At 41.0% G+C, this 9,510-nt stretch overlaps 1 protein-coding gene across 1 annotated transcript; it reads right to left on the bottom strand.

Annotated features, from left to right (window-relative positions):
- Positions 1-4,012: 4,012 nt before the first annotated feature.
- LOC140843806 (olfactory receptor 8S1-like) lies at positions 4,013-4,840 on the bottom strand. The gene has a single exon (XM_073214235.1). It carries the CDS (start codon positions 4,838-4,840, stop codon positions 4,013-4,015), a length of 828 nt encoding a protein of 275 aa, XP_073070336.1.
- Between the last annotated feature and the right edge of the window lie 4,670 nt (positions 4,841-9,510).

Below are 9,510 nucleotides of genomic sequence, written 5' to 3'. Positions count from 1 at the left end.
CCACCCAGTACCATCAAATCACTTTCTACAGAATTCCCTTCCCACCACCTCCTTGAATTTTCAGAAGCTGAACAAATCATCTAGGAACAATTCAACAAGAGGACGTTTTCTTAAAGAAGAAAGTTTTTCTTAATCATCACCTCCTTTCCTGAGATAATCATTTCCACAGCATACACACAGCCTCGGTTATATGCACAGACCTATGAATGTATTTGAACTTGTATATTCCAAACAACATTGGTGCTTTTCAAAGCCCACTCTGGATATCTCATTCCCCACCTCCTCTTTTTAGGCTTTTGATTAGCCTATTGTTTTCCCCAGCTGTTATCCATTGCCTTAGGCAGCTGTGATATTTCCTAATTGCCTCTGACTTTCATCAACAGACATTCCCAAGGAAAATACTGTTCACACATGGCCACAAAGGGTTGCAAGTGGGTTTTCTCAGGGAATCAGCAGACCGCTAAAATAATGACTGTTGACCACAGTGGGGGTCTGGGTGGGTCTGAAGGAGAGCCAACCCCATTCCTCCAACTCCACAGGTTGCTGGCCTGCTGAATTTTACCATAATAATGGATGTCACTTTTCACATCTACTGCAGAGCTGCAAAGGGTTAGATGAGAATAGGGCAAATCAAAACAGTACAAATGTCTCTGTTCTTACCAAGATTCAGCCAATTTTCTTCATTAAATATTACAAGAATACCTTCAAACCTTGGGTTAATTTCCAGGGTTTTGAAAGAGTTGATTTTGACAAGCTTTGCCTATCCTCTTTGTTTTTATGAAAGAGAATTTTAGGAGGTCCTTACTCCACCATTTTAATAGGCTTTCCTCCTCAAGTATTTTGTGTATATTGCCTTTGAATTCCTTGACCTTGGTACATTTACTAAGTAGTTTTAATAGTTTGTAAACTTCTTTGGATTTTCTGGATACTCAATAAAGTCATCAGTAAATTAAAACCAGTTTTTACTTTTTTCTTTTTCACTTCAATGCTCTCCACTTTTTCTTCTTTCTTTATTGAACTAAATATAGATGCCAGGACAATGTTGAATGGAACTGGCAGTGGTACAATTCTACTCTTGCTCTTATTTCAATGCTTCACAATCAAGTATTATATTAACCAAAGTTTTGTTACAAATACCCTTCATGAAATAGCGGGGTTGTTTTCTATGACTAGTTTACTGAACGTATGTTTTATTTTCTAAATCATGAATTGGTGTTGAAGGTCAAGGATTTTTCAGCATCTATAAGATGACTTCTGCTGCTGCTTACTAAGTGTTATATTAAATTACATTGATTCATTTTTCTAAGTTTTTTGGTGTGGGCAAAAATGCAATACTTCCAGAATCTCTCACCTGGCCTTAGTGCATCTCCATATCAATAGGTGTTTCAAAGGGGTGGAGAGAAGTAGTCCTTCTCTATATCAATAGGTAATTACAAGGGGGAGTGAGAGCATATCTGGACTGGAGAGGTTAGGTGGGGCCATTTTGCAGCAGGTGGCAAGAGACACAGGCGAGCAGAAGTGGACAACCACTTGTAAACAATAAATTGGTTTCTCCCACTTTATATCTCCCTTTGACTGATTTTGGTTTCAAAAGTAATTTGTCCCAGGCTGGGAACATATTTTTCCCCAGAGTTATACCAGGAATGAGTCAGCAGGACCTCTGAACCTGATATCAGTCTTCATGGGTGCAATGCTTGGGCAGGTTGCCCCTAGAGATGGTGCTGAGACAACCAGAAACCCCTCTGTGGATGGTGGGAGGCCCCAGTGTCTGCTGTGGTAGGGGGTCCAGCTTTACCCAAGGGCCTCCTATCTGTGGGGCTTCAACTTGGAGAGCCCCTTGTGGAAAACTGGTCTAGGGTAAAACACCTCCTAGATGGGTGGGCTCTTCCCCAGAATTGGGAAAGTGTGGAGACACCAGGAGCTGTGGAATTAGCCCTCAGTGAGATAGAAGATTGCTTAGAGGTTCTGAGTGGCCATGTAGCAGCTGGTATTGTGGGATGTTTGTATCTCAAGATAGTGGAAAGGGATATCAAGGAGAGAGACAAACTTCAGGGCTGCTTGGAGGAGCTGGGTACCCTTAAGAGAGACAGTTATTCAGAAGTCATGTTGCACTACAGGAAGATACATCAGCAGTGAGGGAGGAGGCAGCAAGAGAATCTGCGTTGAGGAGGCCTTAGGGGAGGTGAAGGAAGGAGAGGTGCCTTCAGCCCCAGACATGGTAGGAAAGATGGGGGGTGAGTATGAGGGGGTGGGGCCAAGAGCAGAACTATTGACCAGGAGGCACCAGCCTCTCCTATATTAAAGACCCACCCAGGTGTAGTTAATCAAATAAAAATTCAACAACCGTGGTCTCCTCAGGGGGAGGTGAAGCTCCTTCCCCAGGTTGAGGAGCACTCCATGCTCTGGCCCTATACCCACGGTGAGCTGGTGGGCATGAGCATCTGCTTTCTGCAGAAGCCATCAGAACCTCTTCCTACATGGCTTCTGCATCTCTGGGATATGGGAGTGGAACACATTGGTATACCTGCTTCTGAAATAGGTAGACTGGCTACATTCAAATTCATGTAATACTAACAAGAACAGGCTTGTCACAACATTTTATTTTATTTTTCATCTATTTTCCAGTTTTGATTCTTTGAGAGAATATTAACTAATTTATTTCTTCCTTTTTTGGCATATTTTAGCAAGTTTTATAAAATTAGCACCACTCGTTTGTGATTTTTCTGTGTTTGGGATTATTATGTCTTTGTGATATAATAATTCCTCTATATCTATGCTCTCTCTCTCTGTAGATTATTGATAATATATCTTCTTCTGAAGCTGAATTTCTCTAATATTAATATACTCATTCCACCTTTTAGTCTGAGATGCATTGTTAATTCTTTTCATCCTTTATTTTTGCTCTATAATATATCATTTTAAGACATTTTTAGAAAAAAATATTTTATACTCAAAGCAAAATTCAGAGAAAGGTACAGAGATCTCCCATATACACCCTGCATCCACACAGACACAGCCTCTCCCATTGTCTACAGATGCTAACAAATACATTTGTTACATGATGAACCTAAAGGATACATAATAGTCACCCAGAGTCCATAGTTTATAACAAATTTTTAAATGTTTTATTCTCAAAAAAATTTAGAAATCAAAAACATTTCAAAAATAATACAGGAAGTGCCTGTGCACTATTCACCTAGTTTTCTTAAATGATATTTTTCTACACAGTCAGAGAGCAGTTTTTAAGGACAGGAAAGTGACAGTGAAACAAAACTATTTAGATTATTCTTACTTCATCAGTTTTCACATGTACTCTATTTTTGGGTATAGTTTATTTCTAACTACAACCACTGCACACTTAATTAAGAATAGCTAAAATTAGTAAAAAAAAAAAAAAATACCAATATGGACAATGTTGCAGAATAACTGAATCCTTCATATATTTCTGGTGAGAATGTAAAATAGTACAGACATTCCTGAAAACACATGGGAAAAACAATTGTACTAAGTTAAACTTATATTTGCAACATGCCACAGCAAATCCCCTCCTAGGTACACACACTCAAGAAGTGAAAACATGTTCACACAAAATCCTATACATGACTATTCATAGAAGTTTGATTTGTAATAGCCAGTAACTATAAATAACCTAAATGTTCCTAACCTGAATAGAAAAATAAACATGGACCAGTGTTATGATGAAACACTGCTCAGAAAGGAAAAGAAGCATTCCTCTCTTTCATTCCTGATACTGCTCTCATCGCCATCTGGGTAGCACTATGAATTTCTAAGATTCCTTTCTTGGATCCAATATCAGATGCAATCAGAAAGTACACTTAATGTCAAGTTACCAGGATATCTTGCTGTAGTAAGCTAATTCTCCACCATCCTCTGACTATGGTCAGCTACCAGAATATTGGAGACATTTTATAAACGTTCTTCTCACAGCTGCTTTCACCTCATTGATCTTCAAGCTGTAGATGAGGGGATTCACTAAGGGAGTGACCACACTCTACTGTACAGAGAACACTAACCCCAGGGGTGAACCTGAGGTTGGTGTGAAATAGCGATGGAAACCTGACCCATAAAACTGGAGGACAGCAGTGAGGTGGGAGGAGCAGGTGGAGACGGCCTTGCTTCTGCCTGAGGAGGAGCTGATGCTCAGGATGGTGGACACAATAGGAGTATAGGAAAAGACAATTAGGACACAGGTTACAAGCCCATGCAGGAGGCTGGAGCAAAGCAGAATAGTGAAGTTGGTGGAGACATCAGAGCAGGAGAGAGGGAAGAGAGAGGGCAGCTCACAGCTGTAGTAGGGGATGGACTGATCCTTACAGAAGTCCAAGCTCATAGCTGGAAGGATGTTGATGAGCGCATCCAGAAATCCCACGCCCCAGGAGCCCCACACTAGCCCATTACAGAGCTTGTTGGTTATCTTCTGGCCATAGAGCAGAGGGTGGCAGATGGCAACGTAGCGGTCATAGGCCATCACTGAGAGCAGGCAGGCTTCTGTGCTCCCTGAGTCAAACACAAAGAAGACTTGAGCCAGGCAACCCTGGACAGAGATGGTTTTCCACTGAGACAGGAGGTTCTCCAGCAGCTTGGGCACTGTGGCTGAAGAGAAACAAAGGTCCAGGGAAGAGAGGTGACTCAGGAAGAAGTACATGGGTGTGTGGAGGCGGGAATCAGCCCTGATCACCAGCAGCAGCATCAGGTTCCCCAGCAGGGTCTGGAGGTAAATCATTAGGAACAGCGCAAAGAGCAGGGCCTGTACATGGGGGTCTGCAGACAGCCCCAGGAGGATGAACTCGGTGACGGTGCTGTGGTTCCCTAGAGCCATTCGGTGTCTTTCTTCCCTTGGAATAAGAACAGGAAGTGGGCAGAGTCTTCAGTGCCCCTGCCAATTTCCCAATACGTCCCCATCCTCTCCTTATACAATGTTTCATTTTATCAAGATTTCAAAGCTTCTAAATAGTTTCCTCCAGGTATTTTTCTCCCCCAACAACCCATCATCCACATCACAGGTCCTGAAATCAGTCACGCTAAATTTGACTTCTTGTCCTTATTCTGCTCTAAAAGCCATGTCAGTCTGCTTCACCTTCTTCCTCTGGGCCTGGGGCCCTTAGCTCCAGCATCTCTCATGCACTCCAGTGTGCTCCTGAGAGTGGCTGCCCCTCACCCCTTCTCTGCTATCTCTTATCCCTTATCTTCGATTATTTATTCAACACCTCTCCATAATTAATTAGTGCTTACAAAGAGCAAATTGTATTTGCTTATATTTTATCATTTTTATTAGAGTTATATATAGTGTCTGTTTTAAGTCTAGGAATCAGATTGAGAGGCCAGTGTGTGCAAATATGTGTGTGAAGAAGTGAACAGGACATTGGTAGCAATGAAAGAGAATGTCTGTTTTACAGGTGAGAATATTGGAGGTCCCTGAAAAAAATCCGATTTCCCACCTTACTTGGGTTTGTATTTGTGAGATATCTCAATGCTCTCAGTCCTTGCCCATGGAATAATTTTACACTTTCTGCTTGACATTTAAGAGACTCCATGATCTAAGATTAACTTCCTTTCCCTGTCTGAATTCCCACCCCTTTCCAATGGCCTCACTGCTTCCAAAATGGGGCTCATTGAGAATAATTGCCATTGGCAATGGCTAAAATTCAGTCTCTAGAGATTCATTCTAGTAACTGAAGTGTGTACCTACAGAAAAGTTGGAATAACTCTGGGACACACAACACATGAATCTGGGTTAAAATTTAACTCCCTCATTAACAGAGGATGTGTACCTTTCTCAAGTCATCAAGCAAGTGAGGTTTGATTTTTGTAAAATAAGAAATATAACAAGAGCTTGCTCCTCTGTCCGCTCTGCTCACAAATTGTTAATGACCCAGAAAGTGTTAATGAGTGCTTACATGAATGAATTGATAGCTGGCTTTGGTCTGGAGGCTGAGGAGGGTGAGAACACCTCTGCCCCCAGGTTGAACGACTGGACAAACTGACCAGAATTTGTGCTTCCAGAGAAGCAGTGTATATACCTCTGTTCATGGGGGGAGGGATCCATAAACAGGAGAAATGGGAGGAAGCTGGTGCTTATCGAGTAGAGAAGACGAAGTTTCTTGGGTTGATTTCCCACCCCCCCAAACCTGTGGTGGTTCTTGCCCTGTTTCCTGGTCCCCCCCACCACCTGTCTCAGCAGAGTTCATGGCTTAGGTTGGCAGTGGTGATTTTCAATAACGTCAGATTCTGGGTCTTACAAAAGAGGATAAATGTGGGCCACCGAGAACCCACAATTGCCTCTGACTTGTTCTCCCCTCTTCTCCTCAGAAAGGAAGTTTAAGCTGAAGAATTTCATTCTCCCTAGTCATCCAGGGCTCCAGGCCAGGCAGCTTTTGCACAGAAAGCAAAGAGTCTCTATTGCCAATGCTCAGTATCACTCAGGAAGAGACGTGCTCTTCCTGGGCAGCTGAGGACAGAATCCCTCCTAAATGGAAGGCAGCAGTGCGCTGAGGCAGAGAGAGATGGGCCCCAGAGGGAACAGAGGAAAGAACATCGTCAGTGGAAAGACATACCTCAGAGAGTCAGGAGGAGACCTAACGAGGAGAGAGGAGCAGAGCCAGAAGAAGCTGGGAACAAGGCAGGAGAATATCTTCAGAGAAATAGCTGACCCACCGAGTTCCCTGTTTTTTCTGGTACAGAACACATCCGTTTCTCTCCACTGCCATGGATGAACTCGTCTTGAGCCAGTAATTCTTCACACATAAGAGAACTGTTTCTTCGAAGAACAGCACAGAATATTTTCTTTCTCATAGGATACCGCAAGTGAGCAGAAACACCATGGCCAAACTCTGGATATGCTAAAGGGAAATCTCCCTCATCCTTATCCTCGCATTTCCTCTCCACAGGGCAATCTCAACAATAGAAGTGCAGAATTCCTATCACTTGATCCTAGGCCCTGCCTCAATGACATCTCTTCCTTTATGTGTTGCTGTGAATCTAAACACAGTACCACAGCTCTCTGTAAATGGGTGACTTGGGATCTGGTCTTATGGAATGGCATCTCTGTTTAGGATGCCATGTGTTAGCCACTGGAGCCTGGCAGTTTAAGAAACATCTGTCCAATGGCTTCTATTCCCTGAAGTCACAGCCTGAAGCCAGATTTTAACTTGTTGCCTGCGTAAAGTTAACTTTCTAAGCCACAGGGAATTCTTTGGCATGTGGGACTTTTGGACCTTCTAGGTTGACATCACATTTTTAACCTTGCATAAATGTTCCTGAGGGCCTGCTGCCCTTCAGAGAGGTGGCAGGGCTGGAAATATTTCCCTGCGATACAAGACTTCATACTTAGATAACAACAAAGCAAACACTGAAGGAACAAAATAGCAGGAGACTCACAGAACCCAATAATGGACTAACAGTTACCAAAAGTAAAGGAACTGTGGGAACTGGGTGTAAAGGGAAGGATAAGGGGATTAAGGAGCATTATGATTAGCACACATAATGTAGGGGGGCACGGGAGAGGCAGTATAACACAGAAAAGACAAGTAATGACCCTATACCATCTTACTATGCTGATGGACAGTGACTGTAATGAACTATGTGGTGGGGACTTGATAATAGGGGCAATGTAGTAACCACAATGTTGCTTATGTGAAATCTGAGCATAAGATTGTATATCAATGATACCTTAATTTAAAAAAAAGATTTCATACTTAGTAGCTGGATGCCTCATGTGTGAATTCCCTAGGAGCTGGCTGTGCACCCTCCTTGCATCCATACTATTGTCCTGTTGTCACACAAGCTGCATTTCTCAATATAAACAACCTGTTGATGAAATGACTGAAGCAACTGAAAACACAAAAATTTGTATTTGGATATTTTTGGGGGGAAGTCTGTGAACCTTCAACCTCTACTCTGGTACCAAAAAGGGCTCATGTGAATACCAATCTTTAAGCAAACATACATTTTCACAGGATAGCCTTATCTGCAGGAATTAATTATCAACTAAAATATACATCTGCATGGACAGCATAAATTACATTTTTAGATTTTTTTCAACATGACAATTTTGATGGCAGAAATGTCAGATGTATTTTATGTGATCCAAATATAATAATTAACACACTTAGGACCAGGTGGTTACATTGCTTAGGAGAGCAATGGAAGATTAATTTTAAAAATATTATCTAAAGAAGCATATATTTCCATCCCAATACATTTATAATACTGAAAAATAAATTGGAGATTCTCAGTAAGATAACATATTCTTGTGCCTGGAAAACTTACAGTCTAGGAAGGGGAATTACCCTCATCACTAAAATGTTATTCTTCGGGAGAATAAGGTCTGTCCCATTCATCTCTTTAATGTCTGATTTTATTTCACAGGATTGACTGAATGGATTAATTCAAACATTTTTCTACACGTGGTCCTTTAAAAATGCTACTTTGCAATCAATTTACATTGTATGGTGAATATTAAGCTTTGACGATGGTTACTACCACCGTAGCTGCTATGCAAATGGGCTCTTCTATCTAATGATTTTGGAAAGTTTCAAATGATTGAACTTGGTGACAGGATTGGCCTAGTCAGGCTGAGCCTGGTGAGCGACACACTGGCTCAGAAGGACCTGTGAGGGATGTTTGGAAAACGGATACAATCACCTTCTGAGATGAGCCCATCCCTCTTCCTGTTCACATCATTCAGTAAATATCTTGGGCCTAGATAGAAGAAATGATAGATCCTAACTTGTCAAGTAATTTATGACAGAGCTAGGATCATAGCTGCTTATATGATTTTTTAAAAATCTCACTACGTTCTGAATGTACAAAAAGCCAGGTACAATAACTAGCTGCTTCCAAGTATTTAGATGTATAAATCTCTAATACATTTACATTATAAGGCTGGTTGTCAAAAATGTATGATGTTTTATTATTGTTGGCAAATATCATACTGATTGATAGATATTGATACACACGAATAATATTTCAGCACATACAGGTTATCTTCCTCCCACAAAAGATTATCGTCATCACAATTAAGATATTAAATTTTCAAAAGAAAGAATCTCATCTTGTGAAGTCTCCCTTAGATAGTAGGTTTTTATAAAACTGTTTGATTCAAGGATTTGAATAAACTCCCAATGGGCACAAAGTCTTCATGGCTTATAAGTGTGCTAATGAAAATTTAGTCAGGGGTCAAAAGTAAATATTTGGGACTAAAGTTTAAATTATAATAAAGTCTTAAAATACTGTATTAAGAGAATTGAATCTGGATTATAGATGGTGCAACACTGCATTAATAACACTTGTTTTGAAATGCATTTATTAATTGCTATGCAATTAACATTAAAATTAGAGAATTTAACTGAGAAACATAAAGAGGTATTTTCTTGTAATATCCTGTCTTAGTCACACATACTATCATTTGTGTTTGAGCAGTCCACAGATCAGCTTTGTTCAGGCAGCTGATTAGCTTGATTATCGGCCTTGGCAACCCAGGGCATGGTG

This window comes from Manis javanica, chromosome 10 (genome assembly GCF_040802235.1).
Source record: "Manis javanica isolate MJ-LG chromosome 10, MJ_LKY, whole genome shotgun sequence".
NCBI lineage: Eukaryota > Metazoa > Chordata > Mammalia > Pholidota > Manidae > Manis > Manis javanica.
Note: the sequence above shows the minus strand (reverse complement) of the source record. Positions and strands in the feature narration are given on the sequence as shown.

Bases quoted from the DNA above. Each gene is read 5' to 3' on its own strand.
- LOC140843806 (XM_073214235.1), bottom strand. From the start codon at position 4,840: ATGGCTCTAGGGAACCACAGCACCGTCACCGAGTTCATCCTCCTGGGG.